Below are 14,758 nucleotides of genomic sequence, written 5' to 3' on the forward strand. Positions count from 1 at the left end.
ACCACCTCTGTCTGTCCACCACATTACTCAAGAGAAACAAAATATATGTCCACACAAAAACTTGTACACATATGTGCCCAATTGCTCTATTTGTATTAGCTAAATACTGAAAAAACTCAAATACCTATCAACAGGTGAATAGATATCTTGTGAGATATCTATACAATGGAACACTTAGCAAAAAAAAGAAACAATCAGTTGAAACCAATTGAAACAACACTGATGAATCTCAAAGTAATTATATGGAGTGAAAGAAGTCAGGCAAAAGAGAGTACATACTGTATGATTCATTTATATAAAATTCCAGAAAATGAAAAATAATCTATATGACAAAAAGTAGATTGGTGGTTGCCTGGGAAAAGTGAAAGGGTTGAAAAGGAAGGATTACCAAGAGGTAATCAGGAAGTTTCTGCAATGATAAATATATTCATTACTTTGGTTGTGGTAATGGTTTCACAGGTATATACATATGTCAAAATTCATCAAATTGTCCACTTTAAGTATGTGCAGCTTAATGTACCTCAGTAAAGCTGATAAATTATACTTCAGTAAAGTTTTATATATATATTTTTTAAGATTTTATTTATTTATTTGACAGACAGAGATCACAAGTAAGCAGAGAGGCAGGCAGAGAGAAAGAGGGAAGCAGGCTCCCTGCTGAGCAGAGAGCCTGATGTGGGGCTCAATCCCAGGACCCTGAGATCATGACCTGAGCCAAAGGCAGAGGCTTTAACCCACTGAGCCACCCAGGCGCTCCTATATATATGTATTTATTAAACATAGGATCCACCTTCTACAAGGGCATCACATCACATTAATGCTCCCTGTTACAGTAAAAAAAATTATTATTTACCATTGAATAAAACTGATGTCAAGAAAAAGAGAATATCATAATTGCACAAAGTGTTCAGGATAGGTCATGTGAGTAAAATGACATTTAAACATATTTTTAAGGACAGAAAAGATTTTGACGCATAGTGATAGCTATAAAGGCATTCCTTGTACAGAAAAATTAACATGTTTATTCATTCAAAAAACAAACTTGTGTACCCAAGCAGTGTGCTAAACACTGTGAAGACCTTTTTGTCTGTCTTAGCAAATTTCCAGACTGGATTGATTAAATTTGGAAATGATTAAGAATATTATGCTCAACATTTACCTGTAGTTTTTCTAGGGCTCCTAGTCACTAACTCACTTGATTTCTTTCCCCTTTGTAGTAGTAAATAATTAAAAAGCAGAAAATTATATCAATAAATTCAATGTAAACCACCACGCACAAGGTTAATAGAAAATCGCAAAATTGCTATACTGATTAGAATGCAAAACTATATAGTTCTGATTACTCTGAAAAAATAAACCTCTTAAACACCTTGGAATTCTATTTTCTCTTTTGAAGAATTACGGATTTCAGGTAGAGTAACCATGTGATATACTGCCCAAAGTCCTGAGAGAAATGGATGCTGATAATTATTACTCTGGGACAACAGTATTACATCAGGGCTGTCCCAGGGAAACTGAGATGTATAGTCACCCCAGTTATAGGGAGATTCTGGTTTGTTTTAAGGTTTACAAGTATAGATTCCCAAGCTATACCCCAGACCTATTGAATCAGAATCTCTGGTGTGGGATTTGGGAAGTTTATAATCTAATGAACTGCCATGCTTGGAACACCTTGGACCCTAAAGTGATATCATTAAAGGCTCTTCCAATTCTAAAATCCTATGCTTTATAGGGGAATTTTGAATATGAACTTTATATTAGATGATATTAGGGAATTATTAATTTTCTTGATGTAATAATGATCTGATCATATAAGAAAATGTCCTTGTTTTTAGGAAATACACATAGCTGCATCTAAGAGTGATGTGTCAAGCATTTTGTTTTCAATTGATTCAGGAAATACACACACAAACACAAAGCGGATAGTGGGTATACATACACATGATCCCTGGACTGTATCAATTTTTCTGAATTTTTGAAATTCTCATAATAAAAAGTTGTCAAGAAAAGACTATTAAGGAAAAACTGTTTATAGGTAAGCAGTCTTGTTGTTGTAAATATAACTTTTAAGAGCTATGACCAAAAAGATGGCAATTCAATTGATTGCTAAGAAATGCAGCCTGTAATTCCTCCTCTTGGGTTTTTTTCCCAAGAAAAAAACTAAGTGGCAAAGATATTCGTTGCAAAATTGTTTAAAATAGTATTCTAAGTGTACACTATTAATGGCATGCTTAGGTGAATTATGGTGCATTGGTACATTCAATTGAGGTATTATTACACAACCATTAAATTATCACTGTCAAAAACATATTGCATATATTGTCCTATGCTGTTACATAACTAGGTGCAAAAATAATCCGAAATTATATCTGTGCTATAACTATATAAAATTTGCTTCAAGTGGACAGAACTGGAAGTTTATATGGAAAATGCTGTTTAAAACGCAGTCCCCCGCCCCCGTATTTCACTTTCATTTTTTCATTTTGAATTCTGCTAATAATTTTGTGCAACAATAGTGCGTATTTTAAAAACCAGTCGTTACCTGTTACCTTAATTTTGGTTAAGGGCAGTAAAAGTCAGTTTATAATTCGTTGGAAGAACTGAGTAGGATTTTAGGCGCCTCGATTGATGCTTAACTGGTTTGGGAGAGCCACAGCATCATTTTGCCGAGTACAAACATAACAAACATCATGTGTAAACCGTACCGCTGAAAAGGTCTCCAAACATCACAGGAACACCCACCATAATATGTGGGCAAAATGCGCATAGATAATCAAGGCAGAAATACTACTACCTGTCTAATAGGACGGGCATGTCAGCCTTTTCTCCGCGAAAGGCTTCTGATCCTACGGTGCCTCCTACTTTCACCAGAATGAGATGGTTCCAGAGTCCCAGGCAAGGGAAGAGACTGTTCCCTTGCCCAGGAGGCTGGAAACTGCTCAGTGTGAGCGCAAGGTTTCCAAGGCCCTTCAGCAGAGATCCTCAGCAGTAGACGATTCCCCAGTTGCTAGGTTTAGTTGCTAAGGCACCAACCGTCTCGCAGGAAGACGGGGCAGTGCACTCCTTTTTGGCGTCGTAGCGAATCCTCTCGATACCGAGCGCATTTGTTCCGGAAGGAAACATACAGCTCCTCTAAGAGCGACGGGAAGGCGAGGAGAAGCTGGGAGTGACGCCTCTGAGCCGTGGAGGATTGTGGGAGGAGGTTGTCTCCAATTTCTCCTCCCTCTCCCCCCCTCCCGGCCAAGATGTCTGACATGGAGGATGATTTCATGTGCGATGATGAGGAGGACTACGACTTGGTGAGGCGGTGGGGACGGAACTCTGGGGTTAAGGGTGGTGCCTGGCTTTAGGGACTGGGGCAGGGTCGACCGCAGCCTCTCCCAGTAGAACATGTGCTTCTTCCAGTTTCTCCCGGTGCAGTGACAGGACGGGTTTACCTCCTCCCCCTTCCCTCACCGGGCCCGGGCCCTGCTTCTCCAGCATGGGGGAGGGGAGGGTGAAGGAGGCAGCGAAGGGGGTCCCGAGCCTTGCGCTTCAAGTCTGACCGTCTCCTGCGTTTACATAGACACCCCTGGCCTCCGGCGTCCGGTTTTCGGTGCCTCCTACCACCTCCCCACCGCGCGAGTCGCCTCGGGGATCGTGCAGCGGTCTAGGCCCTGACTCTGCCCTTTCGGGCCCAGCTTTCCGGGCCCTCTTCTTCATCCAGAAACTGAGCGAGTGAGAAATGCTGAGAGAAGGGTCTGAAAACTAGCGGACCTTACTGCTCCCAGGCCTGGCCGCGAAACGCCTCTTGTGGGTCTACTGGAAACAGCTTAAGAATAATAGTCCAGGGTCCGTTTTGGTTTAAGGTAAAAAGGTGCAGCAGAGCGTTCAGGGCAAGGATAACTATTAAACAACAACAACAAACAAACAAAACAAAGTAGTTAAACTACTTGTTTCGATAAAAGCTGGGGGGGAGGTTTTGCTTTTTTGTTTTGGTGGGGGGGGGGGGCTAAGGATTGACCCAGTGGATTTCTTTTTTGACTTTGAGATTTCCCAGTATTCAAAGTTAAAAATATCAACAGTATAAAAATGAACGAATTTATGTAGCTGAACGGTGATCTGTAAAGATTAAAGGTTTAAACGTATTTACAAGCTTTCAAAAAAATTCACTACCATTTCGGGTTGCTATTCAGGAAAAATAACTGTGCGGACTAAGAAATTATTCAGGCCAAGAATTAGCATCAACATTGTCTTTTCCTTTGGGGGCGTTTTTGTGCATGTTTCTTGAATATTATAGTGATTCTGCCTTATTGTCAAGTTATGAAGTAGATGCTTAGGGGTATCTGGCTCATCTTGTATGTTAAACCAGATATTCTTGAGACATTAATATATCATCTTGAATTCTTCTGAAACTTTTGTATAGTCATTTACAGTTAATCTTCCTATTTTAAATGAAGACACATTTGCAAAAGGTAGAGGGAAGTGCTTGCTCTTACCTGAAAATCAAAGTAGAGGTTTTGATAATTCTTAAAGTTGAATGTAGAGTTTTGCTAATAGTAATGAGTTCTGCTTTACATTTTAGTTTGTGCAGATCAGGCCAGTTTTAGGCAGTGCATTAAGATTGTATTTCTTGTGACATCATGTGCGTTTTTATTTATTGCATGTTTATTTATATTATAGGTATTTTCATAACTGTGGAAGTGTCTCTTAAAAATGTTTGTATTTTTGAATTTTGTTCTTAAATGTTTCTGCTTATCTTTTCTAAGCAGTATTGAGTACATGACTTATTAGCACTGTGGTAAACTTGAAGATCATCAATGAGAACGTAATGTAGGAATTGGAATGAGAATTTTGTTGTCCCATAAAGTATTCAGTTTTTGAAAGAACTTTAAACATGCATTCTTTTAACTTGGATAGGTTTTTTCAGCCTTTTAGAGCCCACACTACATGTACAATATAAAGTTTAATATATAGTTGTTTTAACTTTTTTTCTTAACCAAAAAATGTAAGATTTTACACTACTACATAATTAAATGAAATTTTCCCCCCAGCATTCTGTTAAATAGTCCTTCCGCCCCACCCCCCATATCTGTCCTATGAAGATACCATTCTGGATTCCCAATCAGATACCAAGTAGTGAAACTTTTTTTACTATGAGTTAAAGTCTTTTGATGGCATAGAATTTATTTAGCAGTTTATTTCTTGGTTTGTTAGTTTCGTTAAACCACTATATGTTTCTAAAACAAAGACTAAGGGAGGGGGGCGTCGGACTGGCTCAGTTGGTAGAGAGCATGGGGACTCTTTTTCTTGAGGTTCAGGCCCCACATTGGATATAGAGATTACTTAAAAATAAGAATCTTAAAAAAAAAAAAAAAAAAAGGAGGGCTGGTTGCCATTTCGTGTTTACATGTTGTCAAGAGAGAAGTTGGGTGTTTTTTCATAGTTACTTGCCTGAGACTTGTTTCTTGGGATTTAAAGTGTCAAAAGAATTGACTTGCTGGATTAAGGAAATTTCTTTTTTATTTAAAAAAATATTGTTTGTTGGAAAATTCACGATTTCATTTTAGGCAAAATATTAACTAAAGCTGGCATGCGTGGGTTAAGCGTCCACCTTTGGCTCAGGTCATGATCCCAGAGTCCTAGGATTGAGTCCTGAATCGGGCAAGCCTGTTTCTCCCTCTGCCTTTGCCTGCCACTCTGCCTGCTTGTGCTGTCTCTCTGACAAATAAATAAATAAATAAAATATTTAAAAAAAAATACTAATTAAAGCCCTGAGTATTTCTGACCACAGATATATTCAGCATATCTTTTCTGGGTTGTCTGTTGGCAAATTTTAATACCCTAAATCATTTTTTGTACTTGCCCAATCTAGTGGAAATACATATTTAGGATACCACCAGGAAAAGTAAAACTGTTTCTAAAACTATACTGTTTTTGTATAAGAAAGTAATTAATGGTGTGTACCCCAAGATCTAGAAGAAAAGAGAACCAACTTGGTTTAAAAAAGAAGAAACAAATGTGAAAGAAATCTAATTTGCTTGAGCTCTTATTTCTAAGACCTATTTTATTTTTTATTAGAAGCAGAAGCAGGTGGTTTTTTTTTTTCCTTTTCTTTTAAGTAGGCTCCAAGCCTAGCCTGGAGCCCCACGTGGGACTTGAACTTAGAACTCTGAGATCCAGACCTGACCTGAGCTGAGATGAAGAGTCGGCCGCCCAAATGACTGAGCCACCCAGGTGCCCCAGAAGCAGGCATTTTCTAAGCATAGGAATTTATATAGCAGTAAATGGAGAAGTGGGAGATGGTACCGGTAAATGTCTTGATTATTTGCTTGTCTGATAATACTAAGTAATAACTATACTACCATTCATTAAGTTAATAAGGCTATTGATATGTTAACTATATTGTAATTCTACAGTCCAACCATTCTAGCATGAAATTCCTTAATAGTTCTTGGTTTTTTTTTTTTTTTGCTTATTTTGTTTTGTTTTGTTTTGTTTTTTGTTTTGCTTTTGCTTAGGACTTCTAATAATCTTTTCAGAAAGGACTTAAGACAGACTGACTTCATTCCAAATATTATTCTTTAGTAGATCCTGTGATAAGGTAGGGCAGTATATATTTGAATTTAAATGTATTGCAAGGAAAAAATTTGTCAAAAAGATAGACTAATTCTGCTCGGGTAAATATATTAAAGCTGTGAGACTCATATTCCCCTAGCCAACCTCACAGTTATGATTAGTGAATGAATATTTACTAGCATTGGGGTTTTTTGGTCTTAATATGTTGCTGTTTTAATGCTCTAAACATTTGCTTCTTTTTTATCTGCATTTTTGTGGGGAGAGAGATGAGTTGTAGCCATAGGATATCTTATAGAATCTCATTTGTCACCATTTTAACAATTTAGCAAATAATGGCTTGAACTTACTTTCTGGTGTTATAAAGAATCTTAGAACATAGCTTAACAAATGAAAATATAACACTTCTGTTTTTAAAAAAAATACTTTTGAATTACTACAAATAGAATATATAATCTCCTTTGAAAAGAAGTGGTGATAGAGAACAAGGGGGAAAAAAAAAGCTCTAGGAATTTGTATGTTTAGTATGAGGGATGTCACTTGTCATTCATTGTGCATATAAAGAGTTTGGAAGTTATAGGTTATTCCCCTCTGAGACTGCTGTGCCAGTAACTTAACTATTTGACAGAATGTTGGGGACCTTTATAGATTTTCAAACAGTATACTGCTTATGGTCTGAGCCAGTGTTTTCTATGCTGCACAAACATTTGGAATTCTGCATGTATTCCTCATGAAGATGAAATTTGATTCTGTAGCTGAGGCTTTTAAAAGAAACTTAATGTGTTTAATCATAAATAATTGGAGGGGCGCCTGGGTGGCTCAGTGGGTTAAAGCCTCTGCTTTCACCTCAGGTCATGATCCCAGGGTCCTGGGATAGAGCCCCACATTGGGCTCTCTGCTCAGTGGGGAGCCTGCTTCCCTTCCTCTCTCTCTGCCTGCCTCTCTGCCTACTTGTGATCTCTGTCTGTCAAATAATGAAAATCTTTTAAAAATAAATAAATAAATTATTCAAAACAACTCCAGATAGGAAAATACTAATCCTTTTAGTACTAATAAAGTAATGACACATAAATTATGGTATATTCATGTGATGGAATGCTTATATCAGCATTTCAAATCATGCTCTGAACAATATTCAGTGATTAAAAACTTTTGATAACTTGTATTGGCCAGGACTCTTGGGCATAAGAGACAAGAATATTGTTAAACTAGCTTAAACTAAGAAGAGCATGTGTTGACAAACATCACCAGGAAGTATCAATATGGCTGGATTCAGATGATGGTGCTGGCTATTCTCTTTCTTTCTTCCTGGTCTGGTGTCCTCATTGTGTCGGCATAATTGTCTTCACATTACATCACAAGATGTAATGCAGCATCTTCCTAGTATTATAACCTCAGAGGCAAAAGGGTCTTCTTTGCTAGCTCTAACAGCAAAGCCCTAGGAAGGACTTTTATTGACCCAGCTAAGATCTGTGTGGCCTTCTGTGAACAGCTGTAGAGAGGGAGATGGAATCGCTTGCCCTCCTCTGTGAACAGCTGTAGAGAAGGAGATGGTATTGCTTGCCCTCCTCTGTGGGTAGGGCACTGTAATTGAAAACCCTCACATGGGAGAGTAAAGGTTGATCATCAATGCTATGCACACAGTGAACACATATACACTATAAGTATGTAATCTGTATTACAGTTTAAGAGGGTGGAAATAAAAATTTTTTGTTAAGTGGGAAAATAGAGAAAAAATGTCTGGAAGATCTGAAAAATAACAGGAAAACTAAAATTTGTTTATTTCTCAGTGAACCTGTATTTTATTGCTAAGGTGAGAAGGGCAGGTTCTAGGGTATAAATGATGAACAGAAATCTTACTTTGATCATGAGAGGCCAAATAATATTTTGTCATAGCTCAAAATTTTTAGAGTTCTTCAAAGAACCTGAAGCGTGTAGCTTTTTAAAATAGGTGATACATGCACATAGTTCAAACAAAATATTAAAAGTTTTCTTTCCATTCTCGTTCCCCATTTGCCCAGTTCCCATTCCTCCCATACATAATCAAATATATGTTTTTATCCCCCCCCTTTGTTTTTAAACCAGGATATAGCCTATTATATATATTGTTCTATGCTTTGGTTTTAATGTGCCTTAGAGATTATTCCATGTAAGTATGCAAAAAGCTCACTTTCTTTTTACAGCTGCAGTGACTGTATGGATGTGCCGTACTTTATATAACCAGTTCTCTCTTGATAAGCATTTGTCCTGTTTCCTTTTGCTCTTATAAACAATGTGCAGCTTTTTTTTTTTTTTTAAACTAAAGTGATAGGCTTTATCTTTTTTTGTAGATGTGGAAAACCATATTTTGAGTCATGTCTGATAAACAAGTTGGGCCATCAAACTGGGTGATACTCTTAGATTAGAAACATCTAGTGAAGTTTTTCTTCAGAATTTCAGAAACATTGCTTAATAATCCATGTCAGTGGAATAACTTTACTACCTCTTGAAATTACTACTTCAAAGATAAGTGTTGGTTTGGAATATAAGTTTCGATGTATTTCCAAAAAGTCCTATTGCATTACCTCATAGGTGTACTCTGTATAATGAAATTGGAGAGGTTAAAACAAGTATAACTAAAATGATAAATAACAGGAGACAGCTCTTAACATGCTAAGAGTAAGATAAATTTAAGACTTTTTACCCATAACTGAAATCTGTAAACTATGAATATCCAGCAGCATGAATTTGTACTTGTATATCTCAAACACTTGAATTTCAGTAGGAATTAGAAAGTTCCTAAGGTTCAACCCCCCACATTTGATAAGAGAGAAACTAAAGCATCATGTCTGAGTGATTCACTTTAATTTATAGGACAAATTAGTGGGAGAGTCAAAAGTATATCCCAGGTCTAATGACATTTATGATTTCTCTCTTTGGAAGATTTAATTTGAAGACTGAAAGTTTAGGACAAATAAAAGAATCTTCTGATTTACCCTGTAGATGAATTAGGACCCATTAACTTAAGTGAAATTTTAAAAACTTAGGACACCTTTATGAATGGCTAAACCACAAGTGACTACTTAGGAGTTGTATTATATCTAGTCCAAGATAATGAGACCTTGCCCTTTGCTTCTCTGTGCCCAGCATCTAGTATAGCTGTCAAGATGTGATCAAGGCTTGGCAAGCATTGTTAATGGTGGGTCTTTTGTTCTAGAGCACATTTCAAAGACCTCCTTTGACAAGGGACACAGGAATAAGTAGAAGCTGTGAAACTGACCTTTAGCAGTAGGTGCATTCCAACATAGAGTCATTATTGCCCCTGGCTGTTCGGTTCTTACATGTTATTTTGGAACATTCATCCACTTTTCATTTCAGGTAAACAAACATGTATTGAGCAGTTTGTCTTATAACAGACTCTGGGGATGCCAAAATAAGGAAGAGAAACTTCCTGCCTTTTGAGAAACTCATAGTAGTAAGGTGAGGGGAGGTGGGAACAAAACACTCAACAAGGCTCCATGTTAGAGAGATGCATGTCCTGTAAAAGCATGACTAAGGAGAAAATTTCTTTTGCTAAGTAAAGTTGGAGGAAGAACCACAAGGTAAGCCTTGAGTACATCTTCCAGGACTGTTAGGGCTGGGAAGCATCATAGGAGAAAAGTGGGAAGTTTGTTAAGAGCGGAGGTAATTTAGAATTCCTAGCAGAGGACAGTTAATGCCAATACAGAGATTTTGAGTTGTGTGGTACATGTGGGGAAGGAAGAATAGATTTGGGTGTGTGCATGGATCACAAATTGCTTTGGGGAGTATTAAGACATGAGTTATTATATAAATAAGTGGAACTTAAAAATTAGGTAGGCTTTTAATCCTTTTAACAATGTTCATGTGGCTTCTTTCATATATTGCTTAATTTTTTTGTTTCTTAAAACATTCTTAATATATTAAAATACCAGTTTCTCTTTTTAAAAGCATTTTCTTTAAACTTTTACAAATTATAATTTTATCCTTCTCATCTGACATGAGGGAATTGAGTTCAACAATATTTAATACTTTTTATATAGTCTCTATTCTCATTAACAGCACTGTGTATATCCAAGTCATCAATAGTCATTAGAGATAACTTTAAGAATTTATTTATTTATTTATTTGAGAGTGGGAAAGGGAGCATGAGCACGGGAAGGAGCTGAGGCAAAGGGACAGAAAGAATCTCAAGCAGATTCAGTGCTGAGTGCAGAGCTGATGCAAGTCTCATGACCTAAATCAAAACTGAGAGCTGGTCACTCAAAACAGCTGAGCCATCCAGGCACCGCAGTCATTAGTGATAACTTTTATTTCCCTTTATCCCGTGCCCATGTTGTGGGTCCTTTTTATTTTACATCCCAAACATCTCTTGACATATTCTGTACTTACTGTATATCCTTCCTTTTCTCCCTATTCTACTACTTGGAATCAAACTTCCATCGTCTTTTAGCCAGATAATCGTAAGATTATCCAGCGGGCTACTTCATTGCTACCAGATGACTCTTCGTAAAACACAATCTGATTATTTACCCGTGAAATTATTTAGTGGCTCCACTTGATCTAAGCTCCCTGCTAGACTTCTGTTGTGGTGTTCCTCTGTCTGATAACTAGTTTCTCTCTCACTAGTTCTTTTACACATCCTGTGCTTCAGCCCAATCTGACTATCCATGCTTCTTTGAATTATGCGGTATCATTTCAAGCTTCCATGCCTTTGCACACCTTAACTGCTTTGTTTCAGATGCCTTTCCTAATCCCCAGGCAACTCCTATTCATATTTTTAGACCTGCTTCAGGTAACTTCCTTCTAATTCACTCCTTTTGTTTTTTAATTTAGTTTTATTTCTTTTCAGTATTCCAGCATTCATTGTTTATGCACGACACCCAGTGCTCTGCGCAATACGTGCCCTCCACAATACCCACCACCAGCCTCACCTAACCCCCACCTGCCTCCCCTCCAAAACCCTCAGTTTATTTCTCAGAGTCCACAGTCTCTCATGTTTGTCTCCCCCTCTGATTTCCCCCAACTCACTTCTCTCCATCTCCCAGTGTCCTCTGTGTTATTCCTTGTGTTCCACAAGTAAGTGAAACCATGTGATAATTGACTCTTTTCTTGACTTATTTCACTCAGCATAATCTCTTCTAGTCCCATCCATGTTTATACAAAAGTCGGGTATTCATCCTTTCTGATAGAGGTATAATATTCCATTGTATATGTGGACCATATCTTCTCTATCCATTCGTCCGTTGAAGGGCATCTGGGTTCTTTCCACAGTTTGGCAACTGTGGCCATTGTTGCTGTGAACATTGGGGTACAAGTGGCCCTTCTTTTCACTACATCTGTATCTTTGGGGTCAATACCCAGTAGTGCAGTTGCAGGGTCATAGGGTAGCTCTATTTTTGATTTCTTAAGAAATCTCCACACTGTTTTCCAAAGTGGCTGCACCAACTTGCATTCCCACCAACAGGGTAAGAGGCTTCCCCCTTTCTCCATATCCTCTCCAACACTTGTTATTTACTGTCTTGTTAATTTTGGCCATTCTAACTGGTGTAAGGTGGTATCTCAATGTGTTTTTTTATTTGAATCTCCCTGATGGCTAATGATGATGAACATTTTTTCATGTGTCTGTTAGCCATTTGTATGTCTACTTTGGAGAAGTGTCTGTTCATGTCTTCTGCCCATTTTTTGACGTAATTCACTCCTTTCTTTGAGCTGCTGGTATACCTAATATGTATCTTTATTGTGTTAGAGCATTGCTGTTTCATTTGCATATCTGTCCCTGATCATGAGTAGCTTATGGAAAGATTTAATTTGCATATGCAGGAGCAACACTTAATTGCTGGTATATGCTGAAGATCTTTTTTTTTTTTATTTTTTTTTTTAAAGATTTTATTTATTTATTTGACAGAGAAAGAGATCACAAGTAGGCGGAGACGCAGGCAGAGAGAGAGAGAGAGGAGGGCAAGCAGGCTCCCTGCGGAGCAGAGAGCCCAATGCGGGGCTCCAATCCCAGGACGCTGGGATCATGACCTGAGCCGAAGGCAGAGGCTTAACCCACTGAGCCACCCAGGTGCTCCTATGCTGAAGATCTTATCACTTAGTATCTAAATAGGTATCTAACAGTAGATATCTGAACAACAGAATTATTCTAAAGATTTCTCAAAATAATCTAATAACGAAGAAGAGTTTTCTGTAGTACACAGCTTGTACTGATTCATTGAACTGCATATGACAGGGTAGTCATGTCACAGAGGCTAGTTCAAACCCTCTGAGTATGCTGTTACAGATCATAACAAGGGACTGCCTGATTATAAGAATGCCAGTCAGGAACACCAGTTCTTATGTACTTAGACATTTTGGCAATACTCTTTAAGAATTGAGTTGCAGTTATGCAAAAAATGTTACACATTCCACTTCTTCATCCCTATGCATATGATTTATTTCCTTTAAAACAGGGCACCTGGGTGGCTCAGTGGGTTAAAGCCTCTGCCTTCAGCTCAGGTATTTATCCCAGGGTCCTGGGATTGAGCCCCACATCAGGATCTCTGCTCAGCAGGGAGCCTGCTTCCTCCTCTCTCTGCCTGCCTCTCTGCCTACTTGTGATCTCTGTCTGTGAAATAAATAAATAAAATCTTTAAAAAAAATGATAACAGAAAGTCTGTGGAGAGATGGAAGTGGCTTGGTAGACTAGGGTGGTAGCAAAGGAGAGGGAAGAAAGTGCATGAATTTGAGACTTATGTTGAAGTTAGAATCAGTAAGGACTTTTTATGTTCCAACAATGTGACTGCTTTTAGTTCTTTAGTCACCTCCCATGATGCTGTTTTATATCTACTGTTCTCTTTCCCCTCTCCTGTTTCCTCTAGCAGGCAAAAACCCCCATTTATCTTTCAGAACCTAGCTCAGAAGCCTTCACTCTCACAGCATTATTTGATATATAGTTTTCTTGTTTATTAAGTCTTTATTAATTGCTTTTCTGGTTTGATCAGTTATAGTCAAACCTAGCTTACAGGGTCAAGAAGTGAATGATTGATTATCAAATTTATTCATTACCCAGAATTTGATCTCATCCCAAAGAGAAGTATTACAAAGGATTTTCATGTTAAACAGAATTCCCAATCAAATCCGGAAGACTGCATCCGTGCTTCATGTCCTTACACAAGGAAATAATTGTCCTCTAGAGGGTGCACATTACAAAGCCTCTGTGGTCAGATAAAACTGGTTTTATACTAACATCAAACATCCTCCTCCATCTCTTATCACAGAAAAAACTCATCTTGTATTCATGTATTTTTGAGCTCACTAGCACTGTACTCACTATGCTTTTTTTCATTCTTTGTCCTTTATGAAATATTACAGATTTTTGATGAATATCTCTTAAAAAATTACTAAGTATTTGGATTTAGAAATAACTCTGTAATACTCTTCTTGTCTTTTTGTGTTTACTTCCAGGTACCGTTCTTAATTTGACATTTTGCCTTTTGTAATGATTTGTAGCTGATGGAAATAATTTTGTGTCTTCCTAAAATAATGACTACTTTCAGTCTACTAAGCTATTTATGTTTTATAATCCTCATCATTAAGTTGAATATCTTTTGAACTGTTATAAACTATTTTAAATTCTTGTTTATACTGCTTCACAAAATAGTTGCTTTATTCCAATTTTTCTTTCTACTTATTGTTTCAGTACTAAGAACTGAATTTATATGGTGAAAGTCAAATAAAGTTGTTTAAATTTGGTTGCTCTTAATTTGATTTGTTATGAAGCTAGTTAAAGTACATTAATATAATAATAGCTATGTGGAGTGCACATAAAACAAGTATTCTTATTAACGTATCATTATATTTAGCAATAAACTGCTCTGCCACATATAGATTACCATCCTAGGTAGTCAGGCCATATTAGAACAATGAAATATAGACTAAAGGAGTAGAAAAATTTAAATTACAGAACTTAAGATGAATAATTAGCTTTTATGTAGTAATTAACATTTATGGTGATTTTTCCTGGGTTCTGTGACCACCAGAAAATTAACCACTGCAAAATTGGTGGTCACTAATGAGTATTTTGTACATTTTGCTTTTTTGTTAATTCTATGGAAATTGTAGTTTTGATCTGAAAGAAAGAAATGATTCCATTCTCCTCACTTGATTTTGGCTCTTTCACCTGTTTTTTAAATAATGATTAAGTATCAGTGGCATTTTACCT

At 37.2% G+C, this 14,758-nt stretch overlaps 2 protein-coding genes across 4 annotated transcripts in view; one reads left to right on the forward strand and one right to left on the reverse strand.

The window, feature by feature from the left end:
* GALK2 (galactokinase 2) overlaps nt 1-3,026 on the reverse strand; it is a 109,603-nt gene extending 106,577 nt beyond the window's left edge. The window contains exon 1 of one of the 2 annotated variants that reach the window (XM_032856538.1): nt 2,795-3,026. In XM_032856538.1, coding sequence (XP_032712429.1) covers nt 2,795-2,814 — 20 coding nt within the window. In that variant the 5' untranslated portion in view covers nt 2,815-3,026. Of the gene's footprint in view, nt 1-2,791 lie in introns of both variants that reach the window. The other variant, XM_032856540.1, reaches the window with a different exon arrangement.
* Nucleotides 3,027-3,177: 151 nt separating this feature from the next.
* Nucleotides 3,178-14,758, forward strand: part of COPS2 (COP9 signalosome subunit 2) — a 29,415-nt gene continuing 17,834 nt past the window's right edge. For both annotated transcript variants that reach the window (XM_032856544.1, XM_032856546.1), the window contains exon 1: nt 3,178-3,299. In XM_032856544.1, the coding sequence (XP_032712435.1) occupies nt 3,246-3,299 (54 nt within the window). In that variant the 5' untranslated portion in view covers nt 3,178-3,245. The remainder of the gene's footprint in view (nt 3,300-14,758) is intronic.

This window comes from Lontra canadensis, unplaced genomic scaffold, assembly GCF_010015895.1.
Source record: "Lontra canadensis isolate GAN:19392208 unplaced genomic scaffold, GSC_riverotter_1.0 scaffold12, whole genome shotgun sequence".
In the NCBI taxonomy this organism is placed as follows: Eukaryota; Metazoa; Chordata; class Mammalia; order Carnivora; family Mustelidae; genus Lontra; species Lontra canadensis.